We start from the raw sequence: 14535 nt of genomic DNA, 5'->3' as shown, positions 1-14535 counted from the left end.
ATACTCTCATGTTTTCCATTTACATGTGTGAACACGGGCCTCATACTGTCATGTTTTCCATTTACATGTGTGAACACAGGCCTCATACTGCCATGTTTCCCATTTACATGTGTGAACATGGGTCTCATATGTTTATGTTTTTTATATTTTCTCTTTTCATTGGTTACTTCAGGGTTATTTACCTTGTAAATAAATAGTTCTTAGAAACTAAGGTACTTTTTTAATCAATTGTTTAGTTAATTTAGTTAACTGACAGGTGTATTCAGTTATCAAAATTTGTCATATATAGCAGAACTTGAAGTTTTTTCCTAATATTTTCCTGGTATCCTGTCTTGTCATTAGACTATAATGTACAGCCTGCTATCTTAAATTGAAGAAGCGTATTATTGGCTTGTTTTCGGCCAGTCCTCTGGTTCTGCAGCTCATTCTTTCTATCTTCCACAACTAAAACTGCATGCTGAGGATAAGACATGGTCGTTTCCCATGTCCATCCACTTTCACACACTCATCAGTAGCTTTCTGTTTTCCTCGTGTGGCTACTCTGTCATTTTCAAGTGTATACACTCATACAGTTTCTGTGTTTGCTTATCATAATTCTGTTACCGTAATTCCTGAAGAGTTTCTATTACTATCCATGTTACAGCTTTCATAGGTGTTTAGATTTGAATTGTGTTCTACTCTTTCTGTTTTGTCGTTGTCTTATTTCAATTGAGCTGTAACTGATTTCCATCTGCTCTGTTTTCTAAATATAGGCACTGTGAATAGAAATGTTGTGATGTGTTGTAGCTTTTTTATTTATCCGTGAAAAAGAGTTAAAGTCTCTGTATTAAAGATGCACATTATAAATATGACAAATGTTCCTAAGCTTTTCTCCTTATCTCAACTTCTACTCACCAGGAAAAAAGCCCTATAGATGTAAAGAATGTGGCAAAGCCTTTGCTAAGAGCTCGGTCCTTACTTATCACCTGAGAACTCACACTGGAGAGAAACCCTACAAGTGTGACATATGTGGCAAGGCCTTTTCTCTACCCTTCACACTTCATAACCACCAGAAAATTCACACCAGAGAGAAATCTTACAAATGTGAAGTGTGTGGCAAGGCCTTTTCTGTGCCTTCCTCACTTATTCACCACCACAATATTCACACTGGAGAGAAACCTTACAAATGTGAACTGTGTGACAAGGCCTTTTTTACGCCCTCCACACGTACTAACCACCAGAAAATTCACACCGGATGGAAACCCTACGAGTGTGACGTATGTGGCAAAAAGTTTTCCAGTCCTGGAGACTTTGCAAAACACCAAAGAATTCATACGGGAGAGAAACCATACAAGTGTGAAGAGTGTGAAAAACCCTTTAGTAATCTTTCAGACCTTAGTAAACACAAAGTCGTTCACACTGGAGAGAAACGCTTCACCTGTGAGAAATGCGGCAAAGCCTATAGCAGGGCCCATCACCTTCGTCGACACAAGAATGCTCATACTGGACAGAAGTCCTACAAGTGCAACGAATGTGGCAAAATGTTTTACTATTCTTCAGGCCTTAAGAGACATGAGAGAATTCATTCTGAGGAGAGGCCCTATGAGTGTGAGGAATGTGGCAAAGCCTTTCCCAGTCCTTCAGACGTCACTCAACATGCACGAACCCATAAGAGAATGAAGCACTATACCTGTCACAACTGTGGTGACAGCTTTTCTATTCAGACAACATTTTCTAACCTCCAGAAAATTCGTCTGGAGGGAAAACCATCTAAATGTGAGAAATGTCGAAAGGCCTTTTAAAGGTTCTTCATAACTTAAAACACATAAAAGTGTTCAGATATATGCCCTTCCCCCAGCCTTGAGCAGGCCTGAAGGATCTCCTTTACGACAACAGACCAAACAGTAGGACTCAGGAGGTGTTAACCACCTTGGGTACACAGTCTGCTACAGGAGCTGACAAGAATAGACTGCCTGCTGAGCTAGCCTTGAGACACCTCAGGCTTCGATTTGGGATGGATTCCCTTCACCCACACTAGGGGAAGCAAGAAGGGGGTTGGTGGTGGAGGTGGGGTTTCCCCTTTTTATTTGAAAGCTGAACATTAAACTTTGAGCCTTGATAGAGAACTTTGTCTTGGCTTCATCTCTTTTCACCCTCCGTCCCTTCTTTCATTCCGAGCCCCCCTTTTAGGTGAACCCGGTTGTTTCGTGGCTACAGGCGGCTACACAGATAGCTAGCCTGTACATAGGAAGGAGGTGGCAGATGTTTGATGTATCATTCAGCTGTTGCTCAACCACAAACAATTCACACCTGAGAGAAATCCTACACACGTGCAGAAAAAGACCAGGGCATATCAATCCCTCATGTCAATATAAGCATTGGAGAATCCATCTGATGAGGAAGTCTTCAAGAGCAATCAGCGTGACAAGTCCTTTACCTGTTTCACACTGTAAGTATCCAAGAGACTTCATACTACAGAGACACTCTCCATGTACAAACACTGTGCCTAAGCCTTGAATGATGACTCGAGGCTTCATCAACGCTAAAGAATCGACACAGGTGAGAATCCCAGCAGGTGCAGACATCCTTGTTAGCTGTAGACATCCACCTCAGCCCGGCATTTCCTGAGGGACTCTCAACTAGGCATTTGACTACAGATTAGCCTACAGGCATATGTTGGGAGGGGCATTTTCTTGATTGCTAAGTGATGTGCATTAGTCTATCCAAGGGTAAAGAGTGCCATTCAACAGCAGGTAGGTGTTCCTGGGTATACAGAAATCTGGGTGAAGGAGCATAGTCAACTATGTAGCAGACAGGCATAATTCCTCTATGCTGCTTCTCAATTCTCCTAATGTTGTGACCCCTTAATGCAGTTTTTCATCTTGTGGTGACCCTCAACCATAAAATTATTTTCAGTGCTACTTCTAAACTGTAATTTTGATATTGCTATGAATATGTCTTGTATACAGATGATTTTAAGCGACCACTGTGAAAAGTCATTTGACTGCCAAAGGGGTCACAACCCACAGGTTGTTAACAGCTGCTCTATGGTTTCTGTTTCAATTCCTGCTCTGGCTTCCCTGGATGATAGACCTTTAAGCTTTAAACTGAAACAAACCTGTCTTCCTCTAAGTTGTTTGGGATCATGGCATTTGCCATGGGAAGAGAAAGCAAAGTAAGACGGCAATGGACTTGTGAAGGATTTTCACACTTCCTTACACTCCAGTTGTCTCCAGACCTTATACAGGAGAGAGTGTCACAAAGCCTTTAGATTGGTTCAACCAGCTGGGCAATGGTGGCATACACCTTTAATCCCAGCATTTGGTAAGCAGTGGCAAGCGGATTTCTGAGTTCGAGGCCAGCCTGGTCTACAGAGTGAGTTCCAGGATAGCCAGGGCTACACAGAGAAACCCTGTCTCGAAAAACCTAAACAAACCTCCCCAAAAACCCAGAAACTAGACTTGTTCAACCTTCACTGGACACCAGAGCATTCACAATGAAGACAAACCCTATTTATGCAAAGAATATGACAAATGTTTTTATTAAAAAAGATTGTGCTTGATTAAACTCCGAATACCTCAGAATAGAGAGGAACTTTATGACACCAAAGATATTGGAAAACTATTGAACAGTTATTCTAATCTGCAGCATCTATATATAAGAGAAACCCTGCCTCCTTCATTCTTCACACATCAGAGAATTTGTTTTATTATACACACACAGACACACACACACCCCTCCTCTGAAAAGGCCATACTGCTAATCCTTCTTAAGTAGTCAGCCAAAGATTCAAAATACAGGAGCCCCTGGAACCTCTTCTTATGCAGACCACCACGATGGGAGAGAGCAGCCTTCCACCCTGAGCCAGATTGAACTCCTTCTCCTCCAAGTTGCTCTTCCATTTTATCACATCAACTGGAAAAGTTACTAATAAAAATAAGACATGGCATTTGATACATGCGCGTCCGTGTTTTCTGCCTACTTCCTGTTATTTCCCTTCTGCCTCCCTCCTCATCACCCCATTCTCTTTCTAAACCGTTTCCTTTCAACGCACACAGTCATGCACACACGGCGATAGATATAGTATCAATATAGCTTATACAACTTTAATGCAAAAATACACAAAAAGAAAAATGTGCGATGTGTGGTTTGAATTATGTGCGCATTTGTACAATTAGTTACTGTGATGCTTTTGCATTTCAATGGTAATATCTTTCAAATCAGTTTGAATTTATTTTTGTGTAGGATAAGTGAAATAGAACTAATTTTATTCTTCCTTCTGGAAGAATTTGGATATCTAATTTTTCCAGCAGTATTTGTTCAAAAGGCTCTCTATTGTGTCATGTATTTTTGGAAATTTTGTCAAATAGTTTGTGTCCTTTAACTTAGTGTTGTCTCTGTGGGGGCATTTTACATTGCATTATTTACATATCTGTGTTTTTATGACTACCATATAGTCCTTAGCACTATGGTTATGTCGTATAGTGTAGTATAGTATGACATTTTATGTTTGAGGCTGTTAAGTAACATACATTTGACGGTTCTTTCTGCATAAACTGCTTTGCTTATATGTGGCAATTTTTGTTCCCGCATGAGTTATGTGTTTTTCTAGTTCTTTGTCATTGGAATTTTGCTACTGACTGCATTGAATGTATTGATTGCTTTTATTACTCTAGGTGTTTTTACAAAATGAGCTCTGCAAATCCCAGAACGTGTCTTTCTGTCTTATAATGTCTTCCTATAAGTGATGCTTTTTGATATTTTCAAATTTTGTTTATAGAAGCCCTTCACTTCTTTGGTTAGGGTTATTCCTGGATGTCTCCTTTAAACAACTTTTTAAAACTAGATGCTATTTTTCCTAAGTACTTTCTCTGCAAGTATCTTGTTAGCGTATACAGAGGCTCATGATATTCTATGGTCTACAGAGTGAGTTCCAGGACAGCCAGGGCTATACAGAGAAACCCTGTCTCAAAAAAACAATAACAACAAAAAATTAGAGTACAATATTGGAAAAGTAGAATTATTAGGGGCCCTGGTCTCATTCCAGAGTTTTCATTTCTCTCCATATGATGAAAGTTGCCCACAGTTTTGTCCACAGCTTTTATTATAATGACAGATGCTTCTCCCGTTCCATCCAGGCCTTCATCGAGACTTAAGAATACATTGGAAGTTTACCCAATGACTTTTCCACATGAGATGATTATGTGATTTCCGTTTGTCTATTTTATGGTGCATTATGTATTGATTTACATATATTGAGCCAACCTTCCATCATGGGGATGAAGCTAGCTTGGTCATGATGTGAGATCAAAGTTTGACTATAGTTAATTTTCTTTAAGAAAATCTATATTTATTAGGGCTATTTGGTGTGTGTGCGTCTGTGTGTGTGCGAGCATGCATGTGTGTGTGCATGTGTGTGTGTGTGTGCGCCAAAGACAGACAACAGACAAAGACATCTAGGAGTCAAAAAGAAACTCAGGACGTCTTCTACGTCTTCTGACTTTTATCTTGTTCCTAGGAGAGCTCTGAAACAGCCTTTCCATTCTTTTTTGTTGACATAGCTCAGAGAGAGGACAACTGTTTTTCTGGAACCTTTTCTTTCTCATATTCAAGATCTAACTTTTCATCTTGTTCTTCAGGAGATGTAGCAGGCAGCTATTGTAACACCTCAGTGCCCTGCTTTCTAGTTTTATAATTCCTTCTAACCTTACTCTTCTCGCCTGAAGCAGCTTTTAGGCTGTGGCAAATGCCTGATTGAAATTCTCCTGTCCCAAATTGTTGTCACCTCTTAGGCGAAATAGGCGTCGGGTCAAAAACCTGATCGACCTAGATATACCGTACCCCTCTAAACACACTTCCTGTAAACAGGGCCTCCAAAAATTAGTTACCACTAGCGCTAGTATAAATGTCGTTTGCTCTTTACCAAGTGTGCGGGATACTCTCCTTCTTTTTCCGTTTTCCGTGAGGCCTCACCAAGACAGCTGTTCGTCTGTTGCTCTCTCGTTTTTTTTACTGGCCCCACGTTGGGCACCAATCTGTAGCCGCCTGTGGCCACGAGTTGAACGGGTTCACCTGGAAAGAGGGCTGGGAACAAAAGGGGGACAACGGAGAGCAAGAAAAGATGAAGCCAAGACAAAGTTCTCTGATCAAGGCTCAATGGTTTAATGTTAAGTTTTCAATTTAAAGGGGAAGACCCCGCCCGAACCCTTCCTAGTTTCAGCAGGCAGAGTTGGGTGGGATAATCCGTTCTTGGTCACAGGTCACGGCCAGAGATGTCTCAAGGCAAGCCCAGGGGCAGTTCTTTCAAGTTCCTGTAGCAGGATCTACGAGCAGCCAAGGTGGGTGACTCCACCTAGGTGTCTATTGATATGCAGCCAAGGTGGTTAGTTCCACCTAGGTCCTATTATCTGGTCTCTTGTGTTAAACAAGGTCTCCAGCCTGCTCAAGGCTGGAGGAAGGACACATGTGTGTATGTGTGTGTGTGTGTGTCTACTTTTGATATTAGAGTTACAGTGTCTCTTAGAATGTGTTTGGTAGTGTGCATCTTTTTCTATTTTTGGAAGGATTTGAAATGTGTTAATATTTGATTTTTTTTTGTTTTAGAAATAAAAGTAATTTTTTTTTAATAAAAAAATGTTAAAATTTTCTAAGGTGAGTAGAATTTTATAGTGAATCTGTCAGGCTCGGCATTATGATGAGACTTTTGATGATTGTTTCTGTCTTCTTAGTGTTGTGGGTCAGTGTTTTTGTTTTGGGGGGATGTTTATTTGTTTTTAAATTTGAGACCTCTGCTATTTTAATTGAGGATTCAATATAAGTCTTCCACTTGGGAGTACTTTCTCTCTAATCCTTCCGTGAACCACTGGTCATTCAAAGGCATATCATTTCCTCAATTAATTGTGCATTTTTCTTAGGTTAGTCTTTTTATTCATTTTTAGTTTCAGTACATTGCATTCTGATAGGATGTACAAGATTCGTTTCTTTCTTCCTGGGTTTTTTTTTTTTTTTAATAATGTTTTGGCTGTGGCCTGTGACGTGGTCCATTTTAGAGAAGTAATCTTATGCCACTGAGCAGAATATATTCTTTTTGTTGTTGTGTATAATGTTCTGTAACTATCTTTTAAATCTAGCTGACGGTTCAGATATCTATCTTGGAGGATCCTTTCCACATGGTTGGTTTGTTTGGAGGACCTATCTAGATGTGAGACTGCGATATGGAAATGTCCTGTTTTTATTTTCTGTGAAGTGTTTGATTTCCATGTCTTTCAGTGTTACCTAGGTGGAACCGAAACCCTGTTGATTTTGTGTGGAAACATTTTCATTCGTTGTGTCTGTGTTTACTTACGCGTAGCGGTGCTCTTCGTTCCTCCGATTAGTTTTTGTTTGGAGTTACTCTATCCGGTAAGATTATTCACGCATGATTTCATAGCTTCCTCTGCTTCACGGTTTGATCACGTGATCCAGCAGGTCACATGATGGGGTCTTGAGAGAGAGGACTTGGACGAAGGTTATAAGATAAAGAGAAATGAAGATAGAGAAGACTGTGATGGCTGAAGGGACCCCCATTTTATGCTAGGCATCCATCTTGGTACCCACTAGATGTTTATCTCTTACTCCAGTCCCTGGAAGATAAGTACCCAGTAACTCTGACCAGTGACTGTCTGCTTGATATGATAGACTCACTGCTTTTTGGCTTTTGTAACCTGCTACAGCTTCACGGACTCGATTTGACTACTTAATCTTGGCAGAGTAGAACAGCTCTTGGGCCAATTGCGCAGATACTCGATGTCTTGTGGTTTCTATCTTTAAAAATCCTTTCTTTGCCCTTTTCAGATGAAAATCTCAAGTTTGCCTCAGCGACTGTTGTCGTGCTAGCAGTCTTAATACATTTAACTAATCATATAATCCAGATCAAGTCTATTCGCTTTTCCCTGGGTCATGAACTCCATAAAAAGATAAGAAAATCTGGGATCAGGAGGTCTTACACAACCTATGCCTTATGCCAAGCAAGCTTATTAAGAAGTATAGCATTTTATATATTCTCTCTATGGGGCTAAATGGGACAGAGTCAGCAGAAACCATCATACAATGGTACATAGTCAACAAGAAGCTAATCAAACAATGTTGCACAAAGGGAACACAAGGTACTCAAGAACACAACGGACCTAGCTCATAGCAGCCTTAGGACTGATAACCATATTTGGTGGGAAGTGTTGGGTTCTTAGGATCTGAAGCCACAGCTTCCCCAAGCCTACGGTCCCAAGCTCTTCCAAGCAAATCTCTGGCTTTAGAGAAGGAGCTGATAAGCAATGACTGTGCACACTTCCCTTTTCCTGAATGATTAGAGGAAGATAGGCCCTGTCTTAGTTAAGGTTTTACTGCTGTGAACAGATACCATGACCAAGGCAAGTCCTTTTTTTTTTTTTTATTCGAGACAGGGTTTCTCTGTGCAAGCCTGGCTGTCCTGGAACTCACTCTGTAGACCAGGCTGGCCTCGAACTCAGAAATCCACCTGCCTCTGCTTCCCAAGTGCTGGGATTAAAGGCATATGCCACCAATGCCCGGCTCCAAGGCAAGTCTTATAAAGGACAACATTTAGTTGGGGCTGGCTTACAGGTTCAGAGGTTTATTGTCGTCAAGGTGGGAACATGGCAGCATCCAGGCAGACATGGTGCAGGAAGAGTTGAGAGTTCTACTTTTTGTTTGTTTGTTTGTTTGGATTTTTGAGACAGGGTTTCTCTGTGTAGCCCTGGCTGTCCTGGAACTCACTCTGTAGGCCAGGTTGGCATCGAACTCAGAAATTCACGTGCCTCTGTGTCCCAAGTGCTGGGATTAAAGGTGCACAGCACCACTGCCCAGTGAGAGTTCTACTTGTTCATCTGAATGCTGCTAGTAGAATCTTGGCTTCCAGGAAGCTAGGTTGTGGGTCTTAAAACCTATATCCACAGTGACACAACTACTCCAGCAAGGCCACACCTACTCCAACAGGGTCACACCTTCTAATAGTGCCACTCCCTGGGCCAAACATATATAAACCATCATACCATTCTTAAGTGATGGACTATGGAAATATACTATGGAAATGTAAGCCCAAGTAAACCCTTTTCTCCCCAATTTGTTTTTGGTCATAGTGTTTCTCTGCATCGACAGAAACCCTAACTATGATACTCTAAAATGCAGGGCTTCATTTTCTTTCCTGTTCCTTAATGTGGGTAGTTTTGTTTGTGTTCAATGCTAGCATTTCTTCATGAGGCACTGGAAAAAAAAAAGCACAATGAGTAAGATCTCCATACATTCGCACCAATCATGAACTGAAGTTACCAGAAGGACTAACACCTACCCCTGAGTTAAGTGTTCACAGCATACCCCATTGGGAAGAGGTAGAATGTTAGAACTCGGGAGCCACGTTTCTTGGCCTGTCTTAGCTCACAGATACCCCTTTATTGCCTGCCTCTTGCATGATTTACCATCCTTATGGATCTTGGGTAAACTATTCTGGAATGTATACAGTGGTGTTCAGCTCTCACCCACCCAGATTTCATCAGAAAGATCTGAGTCCAAATCAGAGATGTCTCTCTGCTGTGCCCTATCCTCCTGACCTTTCACTCCATGTGTTTTCAAGAAGCATTGATTGAGCTGGGCAGCATTGTCCACATTCATGTGTTTAATCTGTTTCACACATTGAAGATATAGCCTTGAGAAAGATATATCCAGCACTGCACTGCTCTTAGAGACAGTTGATCTGTCAGGCCATGTTTGACATGTTCAGTGCTTCTAGAAAGTCTCCAAGTCATCTCTATGTGATGAAGTGGAGGTGAAAGCTAAATTGCACTAGATGCTAGACCAACTGAAAAACAAAAGAACAGTACGGACAAGCACCAGCGCTTCCTGTTTCTCTGCTTGCTTACTTCACTCGGTCACAAAGCCCCTTGATTCCCATCTTTCCATCCGTCTCCTGTGGTGGTGGACTGGACCCTCGACATTCGAGACAAAGCAAACTTCTTCAGTATGTGGCTTGTCAGATATCACAGCAACAAGAAACATCACAAACAGCAGAATGCCCTGGTAGCTAGATATGGTGGTGGTGGCTTATAGTCCCAGCACTTAGGACATGGAAGACAGACCGTTGGGACCAAGGTCATCTTCAACTACACAGGGAGCATGAGGTCCACTTGTTCAGTGTGATCCTCAGCCTCAGGCCAGAAAGTAGGTTGTAATTCTCAACAGCTAACAGCGCATGGACTGACTTATTTAGCATTGAATATGTTATATTGCAGCATTCCCAATTTGAGTCTCCATAGGATAGGACATTCCTCATGGATGGAATCTTTTTATGTAAACACAGGAGTTTATGTGCTGTGTTTACATTGGGCTATAATAGTGATTACCTAAGGTAGTTGTGCACCGGGGGATAAACGTGTGATGCATGTTTATACTTTCTTTCTTTTTGGTTTTTCAAGACAGGGTTTCTCTGTGTAGCCCTGGCTGTCCTGGAACTCACTCTGTAGACCAGGCTGGCCTCGAACTCAGAAATCTGCCTGCCTCTGCCTCCCAAGTGCTGGGATTAAAGGCGTGTGCCACCACCGCCCTGCTATGTTTATACTTTCTATTAAAGATTTATCTTAATTTTGTATATAAGGCTATTTGCTTGCTTGGATGTGCCCGTTTATTATGTGCATGCATTGCCTACAGAAGCCACAAGGGGGCTTTGGATCCCCAGAAACTGAAGTTACAGATGGTTGTTGGCTATCCTGTTGATGTTGAGAATAGAACTGAACAGTTTTACCGGGTAGTTGGCTAGGTTTCAGTGTAAGAGAGAGAAAGAGGTGGGAGGGATTTATTAAAATGATTTACAGACTGTAGTTCAGCTAATCTCATGTTGGCTGGCAGAGCATAGAAAGTCCAAGACTCCAGTAGTTTGCTCAGTCCACAAGCTGGTGCTCAATATATGCTGGAATCCCAAATATGTAGCTGTAATGCCCATGAGGGAATGGATTTGCTAGGTGACAGCAGGCAGTCAAAGAGCAAAAGCTTTCCTCTTTTGTGTCTGTATAGCAGTGGTTCTCAGCTTTCCTAATGCTGTGAGTCTTTAATACAGTTTCTCATGCTGTGACCCCCCAACCATAAAATTATGTTTGTTATTTCATCATTAATTTTGCTGTTATGAATTATAATGTAAATATGTGTTATGCAGATGGTCTTAAGCAACCTCTGAGAAGGGTTGTTTGACCCTCAAGGGGACATAACCTACAAGTTAAAAACTGCTCTTATATAGGCTTCCAGCAGAAGGTGTGGTCCAGATTAAAGTTGTATCTTCCCACCTCAAGATTTGGATCAGAGGCATGCGAACAGGCATTTCTACCTGTTACAATAAATCTCCAACACCAATAAGCCCATGCAAAAACACACAACTCAGTTACAATACTTATAAGCTGTGTGCCTCGATTGGGCAGATTTACCTACTACAGTACTCTGTTCCCCAATTATGAGATCCCTTGCTACTTTCAGCTTCTCTGGGCCATGTAGTTCTGCCCCATCTTCCAACTCCTCTTCCTCCATCTTCTGCCTCCCTTGCTCCCTACTCTTCCCTCACTCTCTAAAACCTCCAGTCTCACCTTTCCCTTCCACTGCCCAATCACAGGCTGTAGACTTTATTGACCAGTTAGAATGGGCAGAAGGTTCACATGAGATCACATGAGTACATGTCCACTCCTCAGGGGAGTCCCTCTTGAGGAAGCAGAATTAACATCAGAATACAAACAGCACAAGGGCAACCCCCAACATCTACCTCAAAAGTCTTGACTAGAAGTGGATCTACCCACTTTAAACAAAAAAATCTCTCATAGGTGTACCTTCTATTTCTAGATTCCAGTTAATTCCAGATATAGCCAAGTACCAAGAATAGCAATCAGAGGACAAAACGGTTTTTTCAGTTTACATAAACTTGATTGCTGTCCATTGGAATAAGTCAAGGCTAGATTCAGACAGGGAAGAACCTGGAGGCAGGAGCTGATGCAGAGGCCGTGGAGGGGTTCTGCTTACTGGTTTGCTCCTCATGGCTTGTTCAGGCGGATTTTTTACAGAACTCAGAACCAGCAGCCCATGGTTGATAGCACTCACAATGGCCTAGGCCCTGCCACATCAATCTCTACTTGAGAAAATGAAATGATCCACAGGTTTGCCTACAGCCTGATATTATAGAGGGATTTCCTCACTGAGGCTCACTCCTCTGATGACTTTAGCTTGTGTCAAGTTTACATAAAACCCAACACAATGAGTTTCTTTTGGTGATGAAACAAAACAGATCTGATCTTCCCACTGTCTCATCTGAGACGTAATCTCATTGTGTGTGAACCAGTGTTCAGGGTACGGAAACAAACCTGGTGGTGAAACATGGTCTAAGTTTGTGAAAGAGAATCCAGCCAAGCTCTGGTACAGCTGTCTCAAATATTAAATTGTTTACATGGATTAATGGAGGAACGTGTGGACAAGGGACTAAGGACAGATGAAAATCTCAAAGGGGTTCCGGGGCTTATCGGTAATAGACACTTGTTTTCCTTGGCCCATGCCCCAAACTGCGTTCCAGTGTACACATACAACTGTTCCTCTTTTTTTCCGCCATTTCCTCCCGTTTCTCTCCCCACCTTTGCCCTCTGTCCTGAATACCCCCCTCCCCCATTGGAACCGGAAAAAAAAATGTTCGTTTTGGTTTTTTTCTTCTCATTGATTTAGTGTCATAATGGGTGTTAAACCAAGGCCTCCTTCACTCCAGGCAAATGCTTTACCAGTAAGTAGCCCCTGTCGCTTTTGGTTCTTTGAATTTGGGACAGAGACTTGTGATTCTTTTGCTCAAGCCCCAGAGTAGCTGAGATTTCAGAACATTTCCAGGAAACTTGGTTTCAAAAACTATCCTAAAGAGTTTGTGGTGGGTCCTAATGTAGCTTCTTGCTTCATTATTTAAAAGTAAAATTGAGTCGAAGTGGTTTTTTTCCTGGCTGCCATAAGAATCTAGGTACACCTGAGCTTTTGAAGTCACAACATATTGATTAGAATAACAAGGAAACCTAAAACATGTTGTCGTTAAAGGCTGGACTCACATTTCCACAAGCTCTTTGTAAATTTGAGATTTTAAAAGCAGCCGAATTCCAGTTACAGCCTGTGGGCAATCAGCTGTACCCTTGCCGCCTTTGGCTCAGGGTAGTCCTTCGCATAGACTTCTGGGAAATGTAGTCTCTCTCAGCATGACCCTGCTAGACAGGACTCTCTCTCTCTGTGCTTCCGGTTCATTTTGCTTTTGTGTTTCTCCAAACTCTACGGCGTTCTCAAAGTTGGGACAGTGTGGCTTGTGCTCCGCGCTCGACATGGAGGTTGGTCCGGGTGCAGCCTAGCCTTGCAGGCCTCAGGAACTCTGCAGGTGGGCGGGTCCTGCGTGCAGGGAGCGGGGGAGAGCTGGGCGGGAGGAGGAGAGAAGCCCACGTGGATGTTCTGTGCGGACCCAGGCTTGCCCACAGTTCCGGGGAGGGCGCACACATGATGTAAGGAGAGAATGCTCTGTTAGGACAGAGCTGCTGCCAGAGTCGATCTTGTGTCTCAGGGACCCGAGAGATGGTCTGCTAGTGCAAGAATGGAGACCGTGGAAAGTCCAGGATTGTTAGATCAGGGTGGCTCGGCTGACCGTGCCTGAGCCGACTGATAAGAGCTCACAGTCCTCCTTAGCTGAGGAAGCTTGCTGTTACTAGCTTTCACATTGCTGATGTCCGATTTCTCAGGACATCTAGAGCAAGTGGGCTTTTCTGGGCCCTCCTGTATTCTATGACTGGCCCAGGACTCTGGTTTTGAATTCACGTAGCTCATAGTTTCCGGGACGGAGAGTTCTGTCGGGGAGTTTGGTGTATAGGATAGATGTTCGCCCCATTTTCTTTGGAATAAATTGTTAGTTTTCAGGACCGTTGGTTCACTTTGGAATCCCTCTTGTATACCGACTGTGACCAGAATACACACACACACACACACCCGTAAGAGGCAAAAAAAATTCTAATAAAGGGGACACTCTAAGGTTTGTACCATCTGAGCAGTCACTGATCCTATACTGCAGAGTGGAAAATACTAGAAAATATTACCACATACAATTGCACTAGAGTTTGTGATGTCAGAAATTTGGGCCCCTTTTGTGAAAGGAGAGGTTTAGTTGGTGTGAGAATTGTTAATTTGTTAATGTCTCTGGGGAGGAGAGATAGTCTTGTACACCTGACAGGCTGTCTACATTGCTCTCTAATCACAAACTTTTCTTCCGTCATTGGAGTATCTAGAAACTGAAACCAACAACTCCGAGTGCCCTGATGTTCGCCCTACAGTTATTGGGGGGGGGGGGGGGGGGTAGTTGGGGGGGGGGTTGGAGTACCCAAGTATTTATACTGTGTGTTAAGATTAAGAGATGAAGTTGCACTGTGGCTCACTCAGGGTCCTGTGATTGTATACAGCTGGCTGACCCTGTCCTTTGTATACAGCTGGCTGCTCACCCTGTCCTTTGTATACAGCCGGCTGCTCACCCTGTCC

General features: G+C 42.5%; 1 protein-coding gene across 1 annotated transcript in view; it reads left to right on the top strand.

Moving 5' to 3' along the window:
* The window catches only part of LOC114621309 (zinc finger protein 58-like), a 34321-nt gene that overhangs the window by 9758 nt on the left and 10028 nt on the right, over positions 1–14535 (top strand). Inside the window, exons 4-5 of the mRNA XM_028767532.1 lie at positions 898–1772; positions 13281–13346. Coding sequence (XP_028623365.1) covers positions 898–1772; positions 13281–13346 — 941 coding nt within the window. The remainder of the gene's footprint in view (positions 1–897; positions 1773–13280; positions 13347–14535) is intronic.

This window comes from Grammomys surdaster, unplaced genomic scaffold, assembly GCF_004785775.1.
Source record: "Grammomys surdaster isolate TR1022 unplaced genomic scaffold, NIH_TR_1.0 174, whole genome shotgun sequence".
Taxonomy (NCBI): Eukaryota; Metazoa; Chordata; class Mammalia; order Rodentia; family Muridae; genus Grammomys; species Grammomys surdaster.
Note: the sequence above shows the minus strand (reverse complement) of the source record. Positions and strands in the feature narration are given on the sequence as shown.